General features: G+C 46.3%; 1 protein-coding gene across 4 annotated transcripts in view; it reads right to left on the minus strand.

Annotated features, from left to right (window-relative positions):
• The window catches only part of grm8a (glutamate receptor, metabotropic 8a), a 329262-nt gene that overhangs the window by 183952 nt on the left and 121794 nt on the right, over positions 1–23516 (minus strand). For all 4 annotated transcript variants that reach the window (XM_051944844.1, XM_051944828.1, XM_051944847.1 and 1 more), the window contains one exon: positions 18670–18886. In XM_051944844.1, coding sequence (XP_051800804.1) covers positions 18670–18886 — 217 coding nt within the window. The remainder of the gene's footprint in view (positions 1–18669; positions 18887–23516) is intronic.

Genomic DNA, 23516 nt, shown 5'->3' on the forward strand with positions numbered 1-23516 from the left:
TGTGCACACACAAACAAATATGCATATATATATAATTACAGTTAAACCGCCAGTCAACAAAAGCTGCACAAACACATACCTTTGTGTACCAAGTGGTGCAGGAATATTGCTGAAATTACTTTTGGGGCTTAGCAGCAACTGGCTGATCTCTTGGTGGACTCCAAGAGGCCAAATGGGGACAGAGAATAAAGGACACACACACATATACATGCATACACACCGTAATACTCCATTTCTCTCCCTCTATCTGTACTTCAGTGTGCCCAGCACCCTCTTTTACTCTGTCATGAGAGAATATGAGGAGTTCTCACCTCTGTCAAGAAAATCACTGGAGCTGAAACAGACACTATAGATCGAACTGAAGCACAGAGCAACATAGAGCAGAGTGAGTAAAGCACATCTCAATATCACAGACTGTAAAATAGCATGTTGTATCTGTAGCTACTGATGCTGTCACGGATCTGAGTTGGTGGACCCGAGCAGAGAACCACTCATCCAAGACTGGAGGGGATGGAGAATGATTTATTGGAGGAGATGAATGCTGGCGGATGGAGAAAGACAGGGTGTAGGAGAGGGGGTTCCGGGCAGGAGTGGGGGGTCCAGGCAGGAGTGGGGGGTCCAAGCAGGAGTGGGGGGTCCAGGCAGGAGTGGGGGGTCCAGGCAGGAGTGGGGAATCCAGGCAGGAGTGGGGAATCCAGGCAGGAGTGGAGAATCCAGGCAGGAGTGGAGAATCCAGGCAGGAGTAGGGGTTCCAGGCAGGGGTGAGGGTTCCAGGCAGGAGTGAGGGTTCCCGGACAGCTGGCTGCGTGAAGGCAGGAGAAAGCAAAGTTAAAATAAGGCAGAAACTCAAACAGAAAATGTCGAAGGGCTAGAGAGCAAACCGAACTGCATGATTTCAGGTTCAATACTCTGGCAGGGAGTGGAAGGCTGAGCCGGTCTTTATTGCAGTGGTGAGTCGTTAGTGAGATGGTTGTCAGCTGCCCGGGAGACGTGGAGATAGTTGATTACCTGAGTGGAGTCAGCTGAGAAGCTTGACTCCACTCAGGCACTGAGCTGTAGGGGGAGAGACAGGGCAGAGGAGCGGATGGGAGACAACCAGACAAACAGGACAGAGGAGCGGACGGGAGACAACCAGACAGAGACAGGGCAGAGGAGAGGATGGGAGACAACCAGACAGACAGACAGGACAGAGGAGCGGAACTGTGACAGTACCCCCCCCTCAACGGGCGCCTCCCGGCGCCCCATGGACCAAACCAAAGAGGGGCCCACTGGGGCAACCAGGGAGTAGACAGACACACTGACAAACACAGGGACCAGACAGAGCGGAAGGAACCAAAAGGACAGGAAGGGCAGAACGGGAGAGGGAATGAACTAAGACTGGGCTGAACGGAACTGAACTGAGGACAGGGCTGGACTGAGAGAAGGGAAGGACAGGACTGGACTGGACTGGAGTGAAGGACAGGACTGGAGTGAAGGACAGGACTGGAGTGAAGGACAGGACTGGAGTGAAGGACAGGACTGGAGTGAAGGACAGGACTGGAGTGAAGGACAGGACTGGAGTGAAGGGAAGGGAAGGAAAGGACTGGAGTGAAGGGAAGGGAAGGGAAGGAAAGGGAAGGGAAGGAAAGGACTGGACTGGACTGAAGGAAAGGACTGGGCTGGACTGAAGGAAAGGACTGGGCTGGACTGAAGGAAAGGACTGGGCTGGACTGAAGGAAAGGACTGGGCTGAACTGAAGGACTGGGCCGGGCTGGACTGGGCGGAGCTAGGGACAGGACTGGGCCGGGCTGGACTGGGCGGAGCTAGGGACAGGACTGGGCCGGGCTGGACTGGGCGGAGCTAGGGACAGGACTGGGCCGGGCTGGACTGGGCGGAGCTAGGGACAGGACTGGACAGCACTGAACTGAGGGCAGGACGGGACAGAACTGAACTGAGGGCAGGACGGGACAGAACTGAACTGAGGGCAGGACGGGACAGAACTGAACTGAGGGCAGGACGGGACAGAACTGAACTGAGAGCAGGACGGGACAGAACTGAACTGAGAGCAGGACTGGACAGAACTGAACTGAGAGCAGGACTGGACAGAACTGAACTGAGAGCAGGACTGGACTGGACTGGACAGGACTGAACTGAGAGCTGGGCAGGACTGGACTGGACAGGACTGAACTGAGAGCAGGACTGGACAGGACTGAACTGAACTGAGAGCAGGACTGGACAGGACTGAACTGAACTGAGAGCAGGACTGGACAGGACTGAACTGAACTGAGAGCAGGGCAGGACGGGGACTGGATCGGACTGAACTGAGAACTGAGCAGGACGGGGACTGGATCGGACTGAACTGAGAACTGGGCAGGACGGGGACTAGGCTGGCCAGACAGTAGCTCCGGGGGTCGGCCCGAAGGCAGAACTGTCCGGGGATGGACAGGGCGGAGGGTCCGCTCCGGAGGGCGGACCGTAGGTCGGACTGGCTGGGGATGAGTGAGCCGGTGAGTCCGTTCCGGTAAGCGGAGAGTCCGTTCCGGCGGGCGGACCGTAGGTCGGACTAACTGGGGATGAGTGGGCCGGAGGGTCCGTTCCGGTGGGCGGAGGATCCGTTCCGGCGGACGGACCGTGGGCCGGACTGGCCAGGGATGGGCAGGACGGAGAGTCCGTTCCGGTGGGCGGCCTGGGGGTCGGACTGGACGTGGGTGAGCAGGGCAGAGAGTCCGTTCCGGTGGGCGGCCTGGGGGTCGGACTGGACGTGGGTGAGCAGGGCAGAGAGTCCGTTCCGGTGGGCGGCCTGGGGGTCGGACTGGACGTGGATGAGCAGGGCAGAGAGTCCGTTCCGGTGGGCGGCCTGGGGGTCGGACTGGACGTGGATGAGCAGGGCAGAGAGTCCGTTCCGGTGGGCGGCCTGGGGGTCGGACTGGACGTGGATGAGCAGGGCAGAGAGTCCGTTCCGGTGGGCGGCTCCGGGGCCGGACAGGGCAGAGGGGCCGCTCCGGCGGACGGCTCCGGGGCCGGACAGGGCAGAGGGGCCGCTCCGGCGGACGGCTCCGGGGCCGGACAGGGCAGAGGGGCCGCTCCGGCGGACGGCTCCGGGGCCGGACAGGGCAGAGGGGCCGCTCCGGCGGACGGCTCCGGGGCCGGACAGGGCAGAGGGGCCGCTCCGGCGGACGGCTCCGAGGCCGGACAGGGCAGAGGGGCCGCTCCGGCGGACGGCTCCGAGGCCGGACAGGGCAGAGGGGCCGCTCCGGCGGACGGCCCGGGGGCCGGACAAACAGGCGGGGCCGCCCAGGGGGACGGCCCGGGGGCCGGACAGGGCAGAGGGGCCGCTCCGGCGGACGGCTCCGAGGCCGGACAGGGCAGAGGGGCCGGGCTGGAGGCTGGACTGGGGGCGGAGCCGGGTCCGGTGGGTCCTCCGGGGGCGGAGCCGGGTCCGGTGGGTCCTCCGGGGGCGGAGCCGGGTCCGGTGGGTCCTCCGGGGGCGGAGCCGGGTCCGGTGGGTCCTCCGGGGGCGGAGCAGGATGGGAAGCGCAAGGCCTCTTCCTGGACTTGGGGAAGACCCCAGGCCCCTCCAAAACCGCCGAGGCTCCAGGAAGCGGAGGCGGGGCGTCGACGGCCTCCTCAGGGAGCGGAGGCGGGGCGTCGACGGCCTCCTCAGGGAGCGGAGGCGGGGCGTCGACGGCCTCCTCAGGGAGCGGAGGCGGGGCGTCGACGGCCTCCTCAGGGAGCGGAGGCGGGGCGTCGACGGCCTCCTCAGGGAGCGGAGGCGGGGCGTCGACGGCCTCCTCAGGGAGCGGGGGCGGCGCAGGATCCAGGGACCCCTCCGGGGGCGGCGCAGGATCCAGGGGCCCCTCCGGGGGCGGCGCAGGATCCAGGGGCCCCTCCGGGGGCGGCGCAGGATCCAGGGGCCCCTCCGGGGGCGGCGCAGAAGGGAAGGCGCAGAGCCTCCTAAGGGGCTCAGGGAAGGCTTTATGGCCTTCTAAGGCCGCTGAGGTCGCGGGGACCGAAGGCGGGGCGTCGTCGACCTCCGCGGGGACTGAAGGCGGGGCGTCGTCGACCTCCGCGGGGACTGAAGGCGGGGCGTCGTCGACCTCCGCGGGGACTGAAGGCGGGGCGTCGTCGACCTCCGCGGGGACTGAAGGCGGGGCGTCGTCGACCTCCGCGGGGACTGGAGGCGGGGCGTCGTCGACCTCCGCGGGGACTGGAGGCGGGGCGTCGTCGACCTCCGCGGGGACTGGAGGCGGGGCGTCGTCGACCACCGCGGGGACTGGAGGCGGGGCGTCGTCGACCACCGCGGGGACTGGAGGCGGAGCGTCGTCGACCACCGCGGGGACTGGAGGCGGAGCGTCGTCGACCACCGCGGGGACTGGAGGCGGAGCGTCGTCGACCTCCGCGGGGACTGGAGGCGGGGCGTCGTCGACCACCGCGGGGACTGGAGGCGGGGCGTCGTCGACCACCGCGGGGACTGGAGGCGGAGCGTCGTCGACCACCGCGGGGACTGGAGGCGGAGCGTCGTCGACCACCGCGGGGACTGGAGGCGGAGCGTCGTCGACCACCGCGGGGACTGGAGGCGGAGCGTCGTCGACCTCCGCGGGGACTGGAGCGGAAGCCGGGGGGTCATGGTGCCTCCTGGCCTTGCGTCTTCGACGGCCAGGCCGCTTGGCAGGTGGTTCCATGGGCGGCAGGGAGACAGGGCCCGGCTGGCTGCCAGGGGAGCCAGCAGGCGGGTCACTCAGAGGAGCACTCACGAAGTCACGGAGGTAAGCAGGTAAGTAGCTAACTAATCCGGGTCGCTGGCCTGCTAGCTTGCGGCCCAGGGTTATGCTTGCGTCTTGGGGTCTTCCCTCCACTTTTCCCACAACTCATATATCACGTTGAAGAAAATGCTGTGCTCATCGCAGGAGGAGAAGAAGTCTATGGGCGTGTCTTGGGTTTGGGGCTGGGTGTCGGCAGGGTCCGGGGCTGGTGGCACAGGTGGAAGGGAAAATGGTTCGGGCTGGGCTGGGGACGCGCAAACTTGGTTGAGCAGGGTGACAAATTGGTTTAATTGTGCTTTTGCGGCGGCAACATCCTGTAGGGCTTGGCTGTATTGAAGAATCCGGGTCGGGTCGGGGGCTTCCTGGGAGATTTGACTAGCTAAGATGGCGAGTTGGGAGCACAGCTTCTGGTAATTAGTTGAGATCAGACGGAAGGTTTGGTGAAGTTGCCTGATGTCGAATGGCGTGGGCGGGTGCGGTCTTGGCGGTGAGTTCTCCGGGTCCATGTCTTTGGCCAGAGTATTCTGTCACGGATCTGAGTTGGTGGACCCGAGCAGAGAACCACTCATCCAAGACTGGAGGGGATGGAGAATGATTTATTGGAGGAGATGAATGCTGGCGGATGGAGAAAGACAGGGTGTAGGAGAGGGGGTTCCGGGCAGGAGTGGGGGGTCCAGGCAGGAGTGGGGGGTCCAAGCAGGAGTGGGGGGTCCAGGCAGGAGTGGGGGGTCCAGGCAGGAGTGGGGAATCCAGGCAGGAGTGGGGAATCCAGGCAGGAGTGGGGAATCCAGGCAGGAGTGGAGAATCCAGGCAGGAGTAGGGGTTCCAGGCAGGGGTGAGGGTTCCAGGCAGGAGTGAGGGTTCCCGGACAGCTGGCTGCGTGAAGGCAGGAGAAAGCAAAGTTAAAATAAGGCAGAAACTCAAACAGAAAATGTCGAAGGGCTAGAGAGCAAACCGAACTGCATGATTTCAGGTTCAATACTCTGGCAGGGAGTGGAAGGCTGAGCCGGTCTTTATTGCAGTGGTGAGTCGTTAGTGAGATGGTTGTCAGCTGCCCGGGAGACGTGGAGATAGTTGATTACCTGAGTGGAGTCAGCTGAGAAGCTTGACTCCACTCAGGCACTGAGCTGTAGGGGGAGAGACAGGGCAGAGGAGCGGATGGGAGACAACCAGACAAACAGGACAGAGGAGCGGACGGGAGACAACCAGACAGAGACAGGGCAGAGGAGAGGATGGGAGACAACCAGACAGACAGACAGGACAGAGGAGCGGAACTGTGACAGATGCCGTCTGAATTGGAGATCAAAATAGAAAATTTTACGGCGAATCGACTGCACGTCAGCAGAGATGATTTATAATTATTCCTTCATTTCCCATCCAATCACTGAGATGTGTGCCAAAAATACCGAAGTAGGTTTACGGGTAAAAAAAAAAGCATCGCAGCCAAAATAAATAAAGTTTGAAAGCCAGGAGTTTTCTGGGAATCAGCAGGCAATTTCTGTCGGATGTTTTATTGGTAGAGGATGAGGGGAAATGACTAAAAATGGCTATTTCAGCTGGATGGGATGAAATTCACGGAGCTGCTCGGGTAATAATTACCATTTCTAGATGTCCTCGGGAAATCCTAATGCCATCCGCAGAGGGCTGTTAACTCCTAATAGATATTGTCAATTCCACCCAGGTGAGAGATTGGCAACATAAGGCTAACATCAGCCAGATTATAATAGAATCTGGAGACTTAAAGCAGAGGTTAATGAACTCTTCGTGATAATACATGTGTCAGTGTAAAACTCACACAAGGCCAGGAACGCAAACACTGCATCTTGTGTTTCCGTTCAAGGAGGCAAAGCTTTCACACATAAACTCCATTGCAGAAAGACAAGCGCACCACAAACCAGGGTAAACAAGTCTACAAGCAGCGACAAGTTTTTCAGCTTCACCTTGAGATGAAAACCGAGGCTGGTGTAATTAGTTACAAATGGATGGGTTGATGTTTGTGCTCCCCGTGTGTGTCTGAGTGTGTGGTGATGAATAGTATCAGTCTTAAGTTGTGAGGGGAGTGTAATCAAGGACAAGAAACAGAAAGCTAATTTGACACGAGGGACTCGCCATTGTCAGTTGAGCGAGTTAGAGAGTGCGCTTATGTTCATTCGGCTGCTTCTTCTGGACTATTGTGCGCTTTTGTGAGGCTGTGTGTGTCTCACAGAAGCCATTCAATTCATAAAATCCATCTCACACGTCTAAGATCACTATATTGCGATTCATACGAGTAATTTCACGATGATGTTATATTATGAAGCTTTTCACTTATAAATAAATGTGTAATATGGATAATAGACATCATGCTGAATTTCAATTATCGCATGATTCTTCCTCCCTGAATAAAACAACATAAGCCAGCAGCAAGACTAGAATAATGACAAGGACCGCCTCCATTGTGGAGGGCCAGAGTGGACTGAAAGCGAACTAAAGAGGCAAAGCTAAGCAAAAAGGCGGAAGATTAGTGTAGAGCCAGAGAACTAATTAAATGAATCTGGAGATAAACGTTTAATTATTTTCTCCCAGCCCCTTTTCTCCTGCTCATTTCCTTCCCTTCTTCATTACCGCCTTGCAGAAGCTTCAGCAGAGCGGCCAGTGTCAGGAGGAGGTGACTGTTCTGAGCCGCTGGATCCAGTGCCCACACACACTTACTTACTTACTTTCTGCCTTCACTTACAGGTTTCCCCCGTACACACTGGCGCACAGGTTCTACCCACACACTCTCGCCTTTCGCGTACACACATCTTCCTTTTCACTCCGTCTGCAGTCTGTCTGAATGTAGATGTGGTAGCTTTAATCCCAGTTGGATTCCGTGGGGAGGTGAGGAAGGGTACTGGAAGGAGAAAGGGCCGTGACTTGATTTAAAAGATGTCTTGTGTGTTCGTGAGGTGTGCTGCCATCTCTTGTTTTAGAGTACAGAAATCCATATGTCCCAAGCAGCTTGATATAGGAGGCTGTAGTCTCAGCGCCATATGCTGCGATTTCCACAGCGAGGGTCGACAGTAAGGCGACAAAGCGAAAAGGGAGTTGGTCTTCAGGTGGAAGTCTTAAGCACCCGTTTCGTGGCTCTCCCAACTGCCAAGTCGAGACACTCATCGAAACATGTTCCTTCACAGGAAGTCAGTGTCAGAAAAAGACATTCCTCACTGCTCTTTGTGATGCAAAATCTAACACTGCATATTTCACCACTACTTCCTCACTCAGTGCCCTCTGAAACCACTCCTTAACAATCCCTCCCAAAAACTGACCTTTGCTTTATTTGTCCATTACCCTCTGATCAGCGGGCTACATCGGCTTGCTGTGTGCCAAAGCAAAAACTTCGTCTTGTGCACCCAGTTCACGAACACTTACTAATGATGAGTAAACACGTTTGGCCCATGCTCACTGAGCTGTGTCTGCTACTGGTTCTGCATGAACGGAAAGCCGTAGCTGTGGGGGACAACTCGCTGCATATGCTGGAATAAAATAAAAGTCATTCTGAATATATTTCAGGATGCAGGTACGGTTGAGCAAACTGCAAAATAAAATGTTTTACATTTATACATACAAGATAACAGAACATTTGAAGTGAGTCCACTGAGGAAACACACATTATTAGTTGAAAAGACATGACTTTAACAATGCTTATAGATAAAAGTACGTTGAAGCAAACAAGCTAAGATTCCTGGCAAGTGCTATCTCACTGCTACACCCACTGCTTAAAGCCTGAATTTACTGTAATATTGCCATGAAAGTCTGTTTTGTTTTGTTTTTTAGATTATTTGTCATCCAGATGTGTAAGCAAGTCAGAGTCCATAATCATACTAGCAGGGCTGCATTGATTAGAGCTACACAGTACATTGTTGCAGCAACAGTCACACCGCAAGAGTGTGATGGAAAGTAAGGGAAATTAACTACAACAAATTATGCTACAATTTTATTTGTTGCTTGATACAAAGAGAAAACTCTCATGGTTGTCATTTTCTATGACTAATCTAGAAGAGAAGTCAGATTTAAAGGTCCTTGGATACACTGAGTATTTTGAGTAGAACATGTTGAGTTTATTGCAAGTCCAAGTTCACACAAGTGCACAACAAAATGACAAGGAACACTAGCGAAACACAGAAAAGAAAGATTTGGGTCAGATCAGTTACAAAGGGTCCTCGGTTTACGACGTCCTCGACCTACGGCGTTTTGTCATTACGTTAAAAGTGGTTACGTGGAACCGGTTGGCGAGCAGAGCGGACGAATACATTGTCATGTGGCGCTATAAGACAGCTTTATTTATATTCACTGGTTGTACGCCATCTTTGATTGTGCTACATTTGCTAGCTTTTTGCCCTTCATTATTCTAACCCAAGCATAAGTCAGACTCTTCTGATGCTTCAAAGAAAAGGAAAGTCATCTCCGTGTGTGCCGTCTTCACTGCAACGTAAAAGCTGCAGCTGTCCATCTAGTTAAACTCGTGCTTGCAAAATGAATCATGAGTCGTAGCGAATATGACTTCTTTACTGAGGCTCTTGATACACATTACAGAGTGAAAACTGCAACAAAAACAAAATAAAACAACATAAATACATGTCAATAAATCGTTTTACTTTAACCAGTAAGTCCAAAAATCCAATTAATATGACACTGTGTCATTTACAAAGTAGAGAGCTGCGTATCTAGAAAATCATGTATGTGTGTAAAGCTACACATCAAAATAGCAGACAGAAAATGACAACTGTCAACAGACAACTTCAAAATAAAGGCTTTTTCAAAATAAAAGTACATCTTCAATTCTGTCTTAAAGGGGAACTTCGTTTTTTTTCAACCTGTGGTCTGTTTTCATTTGTCATTTCATACATGTGAGTGATGGAGAAATGCATTTTCGACATAGCTGCAGTATTTAGCCAGGCAGGCAGTTTAGCAGCTCAGCTAGCAGCTCAGCTAGCGAAAAGTATGGGGCAACTGCCCCCCCCCCCGCGTCAAAGTCTGCCCTAACGTGCTTTTTTTCCCCACACTGACCAGCTCGGATAGTCTCAGTGAGTGTCCCACAATATACTAGAGATGAGAGTGAAAGAAAACCTCCACATTACCTGGCGATCGCTCTTTGTTGTGGTCTGTATCCAAATCTCAGGACGCTAGAAAGCAAATCTTGTTCGTTTTGGCACGTTAGGGCGGACTTTAACGGGGGGGCAAGTTACCCCATACTTTTCGCTAGCTGAGCTGCTAGCTGAGCTGCTAAGCTGCCTGCCTGGCTAAATACTGGAGCTATGTCGAAAATTCATTACTCCATCACTCACAGATATGAAATGACATATGAAAACAGACCCCAGGTTGGAAAAAACCGAAGTTCCCCTTTAAGGGCAACACACCATAGAAGTAAAATTAGGTATAATAAAACACTCAGAACAGAGAGAAGCCATGAAGTTGTAAAAACAGTGGAACATATTCTGTTATCTTCTTGTAAAATGACTCCTATATGCATGAAAGTCACTGGTGTTCATGTCTTTTATGAAGAAGTGATCAATATCTTGATGCACTTTGTTTATATTTTTGTCAAAGTTCCGACTTATGGCGAAAATCGACTGATAACAATCTGTAGGAACAGAACTCTGACGTAAGTCGAGGACCCCCTGTATATGGAAGTATTTGTGTTACAGAAACTACAATGTTAAAAAAAGAAAACGGGTACTCTCTCGGTACTGTCTTGCATTTGTTGTCACTACACAAAGAAATGTGAATAATTTGTTTGGCAATTTACACTGGCATCACCAAGCTCTGTGCAAAGCCATTCACAGCAAACATTTCCGATGCCTTTGCCAGTGTTACTTCATTTGGTTCCAGACAGCACAGAGAAACCCCTGATGCTGTAGCTTTTCACCTTGCAAAAGACATGATACTAATTAAGACTGTTACCGAAGAGGGTTTAAAAAGCGTGAGGCGGTCATTTGAAAAGCAGTGTGTAATACATCACGCGCTTTCATTCCTCAAGTTGCCATCCCAGAGCTGTGAGAAAAAAATGCAAGGCACAAGTTGAAACTGAGCTGTCAGGAGTGGAGTATTATGCAGCTACAACAGACTTGTGGTCCAGCTGGACAACGAAGGCCTACATAAGTCTATGGTCCACGTAATTAATGAGAAGTTCCAGCTGAAAAGTCAAGTCATACAAGTGAGAACATTGCAGCAGTGATTAAAGAAGCGTTGACTGCTTGGGGCCTGGAAGAGACATCAAGTGAAGCCTGTATGATAGCAGACAATGCAGTGAACTATCAGTGCGTTGGCCACAGATTGCATCTTCCAGTTAGTGAGTTATACTCATGTTACATTTACTTCACTGCTTTTCTACTGCAATATACATCACAGAAAAATTAAATACTGCAATATGGCTTTTTCCAGTATCACAAAGCCCTAATATCACCAACCACAAAGGCTCTTGTGAGGCTAGGAAGTATCTTTTATTAAGATATCTGTTGTCATTTCCAACATTAAACTTATCGGAAAACCAAATACATGAGCCTCCGCCATATGGAGTCATTTTTAATTTGAATAATCAACATGGAATTCTCCAACACGACATTCTTAAAGTAAGCTTTGTCAGTCTGGTAAGGATGTTTTTCAGTATTTTGTAGATTTTTCAAAGACAAGACATAAAGCATGACCGCAACTGACAATAGAGGAAGATAAATCACAAAATGTAAGCCGTAGAATGGCAAAAAAGAAGAGCCATATGAATACAGATTACTTTAATTCACACAATATGCATCTAACAGCCTGGATGTATCACAAGAATTGGAAAGCACCTCCAACTCTGCAGTAAGATCGCTGGAAGAGAGTACATTAGTCATTAGGGAGACTGTAAAAGGCCTCCAGACCACTGTGCAATGTCCTGTACATAAGACTTCTGCTGCACTACTTGGGAGGTAGTAAGAAAAAAGGCTCCCACGGCTTATCAAAAAAACTTCTCATTCCCCTTCAAGACTGAGCTAATTCGCTCCATGGGCAATACTTTAAAGGTTTCTCCATATCACTGGTTAACAGCTGGGGGGATCTAGGTCTAATCCACTGCAATAAAACACATTTCCTTACTAAATGTCTCATACAAGTCTTTGCTGAAGACTTGTATGAGAGAGCCCTAAACCTGAAAGATTCAACAAAAACATGAATTGAGTAACTTGTATTTCTTTTTATAAAAATGAAGAGCCAATGAGACCTTTCACAAAAATTCAATGTTAAAGGGTACTGTCAAATGTTATTTATGGACCATTTGTTTCTTTCATTTGGCACTGTGGTTAAAAGCCCAGGAACAGGGTTTTAAAGAGCTCATATTGTGCACATTTACAGGTTTATAACTACATTTTTGGAATCTACTTATATACGAATATGTGTTCCAACGCTGTAAAAACACATTATTTTTCTCATACTGTACATTGCTGCAGCATTTCCATGTGAAGTGCTCCGTTTCAGCTAATTAAGGCTTCTCTTGCCAAAAAGCCCAGTTTGTTGTGATTGGTCAGCTGGCCCGACAAAGTGCAGGCAATCTTGATTATGCACAAGAACTCCAGATCTGTGAGTACAAGGATATAGCTCTAACAGAAGCAGCTCTCATGAGAAAATAATGGCAAACTGTGAGGACACTGTTCATTCTTCATTTGAGTGCAAGCCAAACTAGTTACTAGGCAGGCATCATGCATATGCACTAGATGGTGACCTAAATCGGTGACTGAAGAAATACCTTTGGGCTTTAGAAGTTTGCAGACTTTACAAAAATTCAAAATGTGACTAAGTAACTGAGGAGTATGAAGGAATCTGTACCAACTCTAATAGCCTATTGCCCTATGGTCCTTTAAAACTGCAAAAGCTAAATGTAAAATGAGATATGGAATGAAGCTCTTGTAGAAGCAAAACTGTGACAAAAACAAATCTATGTGAGGCTTAGGGATCTTTGGATTGTTATTACTGAAATATATAATTTTGAAAAAAAAGTTTAGAAGACGTGCCATGTTTGGTTTTAAGTTGTTCTAAAGCTAAAAATTTAAATGACTTAAAATCCTGATGCATAGTCGTATTGGCCAATACAGTTCTCATCCATTCGAGGAGGGAAAGCTTGGTCTGTCCTTCCATGTTGGAACTGTTATCATAATTATAAAACCTCAGACAGCAGCAAGGACAGATCACTGGTAACAATGATAACAATGACAGTTGAAGAACAAAAAGTTAAGGTATAGCAAGTCTACATCTCTTTTGGAATTTGCAGTGTTCTCAACTTAGTACATCACTTGTTTTTCTCAAAACCACGCAAATCTGGAAATAACTCACTTCTTAATCATCAAAAGTTGAGTTTCAATTGCATATAAGATCCTTGGGAAGATGTCCTTATCAGGCTGATTCTGACTTCCATCCAGGAAAGAGGGGGTCTAGTCAGCTAATCTAATCGCTCTAAATTAAAGACATAATTTCCCAGATGCAAAGCTTGCGATTCGTCATCGTTTATTATAAAGCCTATAAAGCAGCCAAAAACATCTCTGGTGGAGAGAAGAGCAGAGTTTAAATCTTAAACTGAGCCAAGAAAAGAGTGTCATCTGAATGGAGTGCCAACTCATGAACAACTTAACAAGACTTGCATTATTTACATCAATGCGGTTTATTAAAGTTCATAACCCAACCCGTTATGCACTAAACTGCTATGACATACTTAAACAAACTTAATAAACCTAAGCCCAAATCCAAATCTATGTAAGATCTTGAAGATAAAATCTTTTGTTTTTTATTTCACACTGATTTCTTGACAGTCATCTGCATCTTCATAAAGCCCAGCAACAAAATCAAACAAGTCTTCGTAATAAATGTACGTGCACGTTCTTACAAAGCCGTCTGCTTAACTAGTACAACAGGGATTTAATGTACTCCAGCAAGCAAATAACCAATAACACATGGATATAGTCATCTGGAAACAGCACAAGAACATTTTACTAGCTGTGTTACATTTGATATTCCCTCACAAAAGATGTTTTCCATTTGGTATTTAGCTCATTTCTCACACATACACCGTTTAGCAGAGACATATGTAGAAAATATTTACCTGCAACTAGTCACTGAAAGACTAAATCCACCTCTACACCACATGATTTTATTTACCAAACAGAGGTTTCCTGTTATAAAGCTGGTTACAGTTGATATTCAAGAGGTTGAGCTTCCTATTCAGGATCAGGCTCAAACACATACAAATGAACCTTATATGCATTTTCAATCAAGAACAAGGAAATATGTTACTTGGTGGGTTTACAGTTTGCCTTTGGAGCTCCCAAACTGGCAAGGAGATGAGGCTGTGTTTACGACCAAAGGCTTCTGAAAAGCCAACCAATCAGAATAAACTGGGCTTTTAGGGTTCCGCACTGAAGAGCCTAGAGTTAATGTCATTTGTTTCATGCAGATATTAAACTCAGAGGCTTCAGAACAGGCACTGACATTTTAAAAATATATATATTTTTAACTTGACACATACAAAGGTAATCTAGTGGAGTCCAAGAATCTTGTTTCTTCAGGAAAGTATGATGAGTTTTAACTTCAAGCTAGCGAATTATTAAAGGTTTGTCAGCTGGAGATACACCCCCTGTCAAAAGTTTTAGGACACTTTCTCATTCAAATATACTAGAACCTGTCCTACAACGTTTGACAGGGGGTGTATCTACCAAATTTGGTACACATATGCAGCACATCAGGCTGAACAAAAAAGTCAGTGACAGCCACATTCCAAGCCCAACAGGAAGTGAGCTATTTTGCGTTGAATGTCAGATTTTGCCCATTTTTCATTTTTTCTAGAGCAAACTCCTCCTCGGGGGAAACTCCAGTTCACCTCAAATTGGTCCAGTACATACAGGAGGCCTTAATTATCCAAAGTTATTAAAATCTTTTTCCAAAGTCAAAGGGCGTGTCCGTGGCGGCCTCTAGAATTTTGATCCTTCGCCATGAAATTTCAAATGCTGTGTAAATGCCCTGAACATGCTCCAATCTGTCTGAAACTTTACATGTATGATCAGAGTCCTGCCCTGATCACATCCATATGATGAAATACACCCCCTGTCAAAAGTTGTAGGACAGGTTCTAATTTATTTGAATGAGACAGTGTCCTAAAACTTTTGACAGGGGGTGTACATAAGCTCAGACCAAATGGTGACATTTATGTTAGTGGGGTTTTTTTCTTTTCAAAAGAGAAATATTTTAAGTCTGGAGTAGTCAACTGCTGACCATAGATCAAGGTTCAGGCAAAAATCCATGCTTGCAAAGTTGTGTTCAATTGGACTTTGCCACTGTGGTGATGGGGCTGATCTACCCTTTGACTGTGGTCTCTAGACTTCAGTTTATGTTCATTGTTAATATTAAGTGCCAACAAAGAAGCGCAGCAATGATTATATAATGCAGCAACAATGTAGAAGCTGTCGTGTTCAACACAAGCATCCAGAGTTTACATTTTCTCATTGCTGTAACCTCAAATGCAAAGTTATTTTCAGTTTTCCCTAAAGCAGTCCTTTTGAAACAATGAGATTCTGCTGACTGCCGTGTGGACTTGGCTGAAAAATTTGTTGTGCGGAATTTTCTACTTAACTCCTCCTGGGAGTGGCACAACACTGCAGCTGTGCAGAAAGCAAACAGAAGTAGGACATATTCAGTCTCAAAGAGTGTATTGGAGAGGTAAATATTTAACTTTTTCAGTGTGTTAGGTAAGAAAAGGCACAATGCAAACACGGGGATGCATGAGTAGGCAGAATTAAACAGGTTCTGTAAGTAGCTCTCAAACCTCAGTGCTAACACTCTGTAACCTCTGACTTATGCTAACGAGATTTGAGCAGCTATTCGGAAACTTTTCGGCAATTAATATGCACGCGCGCGCTCCGTCTCTCGCATACACACACTGTCAAGAATCATCACTGAACGATTACACACCAATTAATATGGATGTTTGGTATCAGTATGCAGAGTGGCTTGTAAGCTGCAATCATTACACTGCAATCACAAAATAATCACCTCCAAATTCCCCGTGGCTCCGTGTGTGTGCAAGTGTCTCTAAAGACGTCCACCTGTGTCTATACATCTATGTCTGTGTGTGTGTGTGTGTGTGTGAGAGAGTGCATGTGTGACTTTTTTGTGCATCTATATTAGGACCCTTATTATTATTCCGCTGCTGTTCCCTCTTCCTTGTCCCATTCCTCTGCTATTCTGTCTCTCCCCATCTATTTATCACACTCTACAGTTTGATTCACAGCCACAAAAACACACCAACACGCTATGAACTCTCTCTCTTCTGTCACTTCCTGCCCCCACCATCGGTTTTCTTCTTCATCAACGTTTTGTCTGCTCTGCCGTCCCATCATCTTCTCGGTTCTGAGCTGCGGAGAAAAGAACTGACTGACTGCTGTCACAGCATGTAGCACAGACACACAAAAAGAAAGCAAACACACTATCTGCTGACCCCCACAACTCAAACACACACATTGCTGAGGACTGCTTATGCTTCACAGTGGCACACACACACACACACACACACACACACACACACACACACACACACACACTGATCTGACACCACAGAAAACATCTATGTGCTGACTGCCACAGCGTACAGCCCTGGGCGAGCCAAACAAGCACAGAGACGGAGATGGACAGATAGACAAGTAGCACAGACGTACACAGAGCTGTCATCCCTGCATCAGCACACAAACAATGCAGAAAAATTAAATAAATAAAAAAAGCAACGGAGGGAAAGACTGGAGTAAAGGATCAACAGGGAGCGATAAAAATAGAAAGATCTCGACTGATACTCTCTCAAATGGAATTCTCTGCTCGTCTTTAAGCTCCGTCAGCCTTTAAAAGACTTGTCAACATCCTATGTGATGTGTTTTCAATAAACATTTGAGAATAAACAGGGAAACCAGCAGCATTTTGATGTGTCAACATCACTTGGAGGATTTCATAAACTGATTTGAGGCTGGATTCACCCAACTTGATGCTCTCAGGGCCACAGGGACTTTGCTTTTAAGTCCCACATCAAAACAGACAAGTAATCCGTCTCTCTGTGTTTCTCTGCCTCGCGCTATCGCCGTCACTCTCATTTACTTTAGTGTAATTTGCTCTCATGTCTGCTGCCACTCCGCCATGCAATGAAGTAGTGAAAGGAGACACGTGAAAGTGTAGCTGTGAGCAGCATTTTTGCTTAAGGAACAGCAGATTATGCATCTTTAGTCAATGTTTGCTGAAAATATATTATTCATTGTGTTTTTAATTTAAAAGACAAGTTCAGTGCGACTTAAATTCTCAGAAAATTCAAAAGTTGCCAAACTGCAGGACTGCTGCTTGCACCATGACTAAAATACGTTCCTTAACCCTCTGAACCCTGAGCATTTTTGCTCACTGTAGACTAATTTTTACTGTTATGTAAAGTCCTGCAGCTTAACAAAAGCAGCATAATGATGGCATGGTCTCATTTCGGTCAATTTGTGTCTTATTTTCAATATTGTGGTCTCATTTTTGTTCATTTTGTGTTGATTTGGATGTTTTGTGCCTAATCCATGTCCTCTTTTATTATTTTTTATGATTTTGTGCGTCATTGTCATGATGTAATCTGTCATATTGGTCATTGGTTATTATGACTTTTATTTTGGTCATTTGTGCCATATTTTGGTTATTTTATGCCTTATTTTAGTCTTTTATTGTCTCATATTGCCAATTTTGTGCCTTGTTCTAGTCTTTTTGTGTCTCTCTTTTGGTCATTTTGCGTCTTATTCTTGTCATTTGTGCCTCATTTAGGAAATTTCTGTCATTAAAGTCATCTCTTACATCTCTTTACTCTTGTAAAAAATGTAGGAGATAAAGAAGTCAGATAAGTCCAAAATAGCTTGTGTTTAAGAGAATCTGGTTGGTTTATTTTTAACTTTGATTAGGCATATAACTTTCAACGAAATGTCAAAATTTCAAGCTTAATTTTGGCATGTTTTTTCTACAAAAACAAGACAAGATGAATACGAGAACCCTGAAAAAGGTGAAAATCTGCTGTTTCTCTCAGTTTTTACAGTTTCTGGCTCTAATAAATTGTATGATTTCGGTACATTTTTAAGACTTCAAGCTCTTTAAACACATTGGAAAGCTTTGAGGTTCAGAATATAGACAACATCATACGAGTCTAGCTGTAATTAGATGTTCAGAGTGTTCTGCTAAATCCTTGGCACCATAGCAGCAAACAGTGTCGACATCAATTTGATGCTTACAGAAGAGCCTGCACCTTTGTTAACAATTACAAGCAAGTAGAGCAACAGAGGAAGAAGGGGAGACACTCGCTCGTCTCCATCACATGACACAATAACTCTGACTCAGTTCAGTTGCTACAGTCTGCAATCTACAGCCTGCAATTTAGCCGAAGAGCGAATTTCCCCCACAGCTTCCCTCGAGATTTAAACAACAGGTTTCCACTCTATTTTTCCTGTAGTTTTTCTAAAATTGCCGGCTGAAGCCACTGATCATGCACCATACACCAAAGTGCACTATCATATCAGTTATAATATTCTAATAGTGGAGAAGAAGTGGCAAACTTGCTTCCTAACAGTTTTTCTTTCCAGTAGTGTAGCCCTCCACTCTGCTTAAGTCCGTTTAAATTATAACTTAGACTGGATTGACAGAACTGCAAATGCTGTGTGAAAGTTGGACACGCTGCAGATAGAAAAGAGTTGTAAACCCAGTTTGTACCACTTTCACCGGAGAGAGAGTGGAAGAAAGCTTCCACACCATGTCGACCCACTTTAAAATGCACACCACATAGTCTCAAGAACGTAGAGGAAACAGGATAAAAAAACTTACTACACATCTTTTCAGCTGTATCTCTATACCTCTATATAAATACCTTCAGACAACCAAAAGAAAAGGCAGCTCCTACCAGTTTCTCTGGAAATCTGGATGAAGGCCTCCACACCGCTCTCGCCGTAGTTTCCCTCGGAGGCCAGCGTGGACACGTAGTTCCACTCCATCGCTGTGACAATGTCCATCATGGCCTGGGCCTGGTAGGAGTCCGGTGGTACCACACGGGAAAAGAAGTCGTAGCGAGTGTTGTCGCTGAGCTCAGGGGCCGTGGAGGCGTAGCTGATCTGGGGGATCTGGACATTAAAAAGGAAAGAAAGTAGACATTAAATTAAGGATAAAGAGGAGAAAACAGGTGCTAAGATGCAGCTACTTCTTTAAATGGTTGACATGACTGTGAGCTGAAGTGGCACTCTTTGTTCTTTCAATAATCGATTAATCTAAACAATAAATGTTCCTCTCAAAAAAAGCAAAATGACCGTTTCATTTAAGTATTTTTTTATTTGACAAACTATGTCATTGTCTAATACAGTACTGTATCACACACTGATGTGCAAAACTGTAGGGTTACAATTTTTTAAGCTATTTATGTCAGTAGCTTAACTCACAAAAAGCTCCACATTTCTATTAAACTCCTTAGCAGAACAACATTGGCTACATCATCTCTGGTAGTAGCTTCAAGTTCTATAAAAACAGAGCCAAATCTACAGCACAGCCAGCCATCTTTAACTGACAACATCGCTGTTAAAAAAATCTGGATATTAGCAGTGTAGAGCAACAGTTTATGGCCTTAATTAGTCACATTCCAGAAGAGAAGAACAGAAACAGAAAAGTATGTAATTGAGATTAACTTTATTAAGAATCTGGATGTATTCAAATCCAGAATATGTGACCACAGATATCAGGAGAGAAGCCAACAGATGGAAAGTGCCTCGATTAGGGGCAGGGGAAATTTCCGATTCTTAGATGTATTGTGATAGCCTAGCCACGCTAGACCCATGTTCTGAAGGCACAAGGGTCTAGGACCGCTCGACAGGGAGGGAGGCGGGCTAAAAGGTTGTCTTTCAAATCACTCTGCAGCAATTGGGTAGGTATACAACCAATCAGCGCAACGAATAGGCTGACGTAGTTCCTAGAGCGCCGGCGGATTGTGGCTAAGTCCCATTAGCTTCCCAACCAGCAGAGCCAACTGGTATATTAAGGATTTGCCATATCCCGCCGGCATAAGTCCAAATACGTCTTTCTTCTCAATGAAACACTTCAGTGCCGTCCTTTGTTTATGTTTCGAGTTGAATTTTAGCTTCAAATCTTTAAGGGCTGTGGCCAAAGCCGAGTTGAAAGATAACTGTTTATTGTGCTCCGGTTGTTTCTGTCAGAATCGTCGCGCCTCTGTCGTCACTTCGTTACGCCCGCCTTCTGACTCTACACTTCATGGTGATTGGTCCGGCCAGTTTTAGGAGAATCCAGCCTCGAGCCTTATGGAGGGTAACTCGATCCACCCTGGCAGAGAATTAAATTTGTTGCCATGGGTTGTCTAGCGCGGCTAGGCTAGTTGTGGATGAATCTGAATCGATTCACAAATGGCCAAATTTTGATGATTTAGGAGGTTCTAAATAATGCGGAACTAACAATGGCTGTACGTGTCAACATGGGGGGGTGACACTTTGGGATGCGCACCTGAAACTGACACGCCGACGCGCACAGAAGAAAACAAACATGGCTGATCGCCACCCATCTCGTCATGAGATCCAAACAGCTCCTTCTATTTTAAAAGCAGACGTGTGGAAACACTTCGGCTTCTACAACGTCAAAGGCGGAAGTGAACTGGACAGGAGCAAAAAGCATGCGTTGATTGAAAATGTTGATGCTGACTCAAGTGTCAATGCCATCAATTGTGCTGGCTATTCACAGCAGCTCTAATTATTAGGCAAAATATTTTACATTTTACAAAAAATAAAAAAAGTGAGTCACTCTGCGATTATCCTGCAATGTATTTTACATCTTCATGCACATTTTAGTGGGATGCATCTGCAGAGAAAAGTTAGCAACACCCACTCCCTGCAGGAACACTGACATGATTAACTGTCTGGAATTTTACAGTTCTACTGCAGCAGAGTAGATTTATTGTTGGTTCAAAGAACTGAAAGAAAGAAAAAAAATAACTGGTGACGAACAAGTTGTGGAGGAAAAATGGATAAATAATTAAGAATATGAAGATGGAATGACAGAGAGAGGTAACCGAAAGGTAAGCCGGTGATGCAAAATGATGTTATTTTTCAACATCGGCGTCGCGGCTGACAGATTAAGGGTAGAAAGAAGAGCAGTGAGACAGACCAGAAAGGAGGACAGACAGCAAAAAATAAAAGCACAACAGACAGAATAGAAGATGGAGAGACAAAGAGGTTGAAAGGATGACAGAAGAAACATGCACACACAAACGTACTGCTAGTAATAGGTAGCGTTACAGGCCAAAAGTGTTCGGTGGCTGACAGGCAGATTGATTTTTACTGTGACGGGGTAGGACAGCGAGGGAAGACCCTGTGCACAAACACACAGATGTTGGACAGACATCTCATTGGCATTCATTGGGAGTCAGCCTTAACTGCCAGTCTCAACCAAAACATAAGGTGTGTCAGCTGTCCGTCTTCCACGAAACCACACACACACATAAATATACGAATGTCTACAGTTGCTGAACGCAGCAAAAACCAGTTGGTGTGAAGGGATTTAAGACCGACATTGTGTGTGTCTGTGTGTGTGACCAGAATGTTTCTTAAGCCCATCACTCACTGTCTTTATTCCCTTTGAGTGTCATCTACAGTCCCTGCACACTGAATCTGCGCTTGTCTTTGCCATTTTAGAAGGTCAGGGATCCGTTTTTGAAGGATTTTCCAAATCATTCTTCTTTGATGGTTTCGAAGTACTGCTGTACACACGTGCAAACGGCCTTGAGTGTCAGGACTTTGCTGTGTTGCTTCAGGATTTAGGCTCCAACTATATCAAATAAGGGCTGCAAATTTTGAACAATTTCTTGAACTGATAATAAGCAGCTTTATTAATCAATAAATAATCAGTAACATGAAATGCACTCAATGGGCATCATAGTGGGTAGGCATTAAACTTCACAGGAGACCTTCTCATGGTGGCACTTTGAGCTAAACTCCCATAATGCTCTCTGCTTGCCAATATAAAGCTGCCTATGGTCAGAGTGACAGAGTTAAACTGTATGAGTCTCCACCTGGTGGCATAACCAGCTACTACAATACATTTTCTGTCACGCCTAACAACCTCTTAAAAAATTCTTCTCTTCTGGTATATTGATGTTAATGTCATGTTTTTGTCTCGTCTGTCATCTTTGATAGATGTTTGTTGTGAATTTTAGGGTCCTCGCACCATTCTTTCTTTGGCGGACTTTTCATTTGGACTTTCAAAGGCCTTAAAATACTTGAAAATGCATGAAACTTTGCACACACATCAGGACCGGCGAAAAATTATATATTTTAGGGGAGTTGCATAGGTGTGGGGCAAAATAGCTCAATGGTGGCACCTGCAAGTTTCAAACAAGAACAACAGCCAGAATGTGTCACCTCGAGCTATGAAATTTGGCACAAATATGTAACACATCAAGACGCACAAAATTGTAATTGACACCCATGTCCAAAACACAACAGGAAGTTGGCCATTTTGAATTATGTGTCATATTTTGGACACGTTAGGATAATTTTTGGACATTTTCAAAAGCTATACATTCCATTAGGATAACCCCAACAGGGCTGACATGTGGCCAGGATGTACACCAGGCATGGGTGATCAAAAGGCAAGGAAAGGTGGAATTTTGACGTTTTGCCATGAAACAGGAAATGCTGCATATCTAGGCTGTACATGTTCCAATCAGCCTCAAACTTTACATATGTGATCAGAGTCCAACCCAGTTGACATTCATAGACCGATATATGGTCACAGTCAAAGTGCCACCCAGTGGACAGTTTTAATAGTTCGTCATCAACAAAGCAATAGACTGAAATTACACCTGTTGGACTTGCTTGGAGTCGCTAACCAATAAGGGTGCGAGGACGCGACCAACACTGCTTGTAGCTTTAATTTATTTTTGATACTTGATAAATCAAATATTCAAGTGCAATTTTACAGCTGGTTTGGGTTAAATATGCATGTTTGCCTCATGTATATGTCCATTTTGACTGTGGTGAAGACACTGTAGATTTGAAATGTCACTTTTAATAATCTGATTATCCATTATTACGTATTTCAATTTGTTAAACTATTAATTAATGGTAACTACCTGATCAACGATTAATCACAAGCAACCCTTAACTACAAATATATATATATATATATATATATATATATATATATATATATATATGATTTTCTGAGGATTCAGCAAAACCAAAAGAATTCTTTAAGCTGTCTCCAATTACCTATTTTCCCTTCCATCAGTGCATAATACTAACAGCAAAGTGTCTTTTTTTCCAGTCGCAGAATATCTTGTTTGAAACTGAACACTTTTGTTGTGTTTTTCTGCTGTTTAATAAGTTCCGTGTCTCTCAGTGAACTTAGTGGGAGTTCATGTTTGGGATGTTTGAGTACTATTATTGGTTTCCTCTGCCAGGGGAATACAATTGGAAACTTTCATAAACTTCAGGACGTGTATGTATAATTCATAGAGGATAGAGATAAACAAATAAAAGATATCAAAGCCGGGCCAGCAGAAAGAAACAACTGGTGAAACACCTCATGTGCATTGGTTAGTAGTTCTGCACTGTATATATGCAACTGTCTGTGTGGACGTGCTGTTTTGGGTCTCCATTGTCACACTTGTCCTTTAACTCTCTGTGTACATTTAAATAGGTGGATATCCATTTCAAAGAGGAATGAATGCACCGCTGTGGGAATATGAGATATTTG

This window comes from Acanthochromis polyacanthus, chromosome 1 (assembly GCF_021347895.1).
Source record: "Acanthochromis polyacanthus isolate Apoly-LR-REF ecotype Palm Island chromosome 1, KAUST_Apoly_ChrSc, whole genome shotgun sequence".
Taxonomy (NCBI): domain Eukaryota; kingdom Metazoa; phylum Chordata; class Actinopteri; family Pomacentridae; genus Acanthochromis; species Acanthochromis polyacanthus.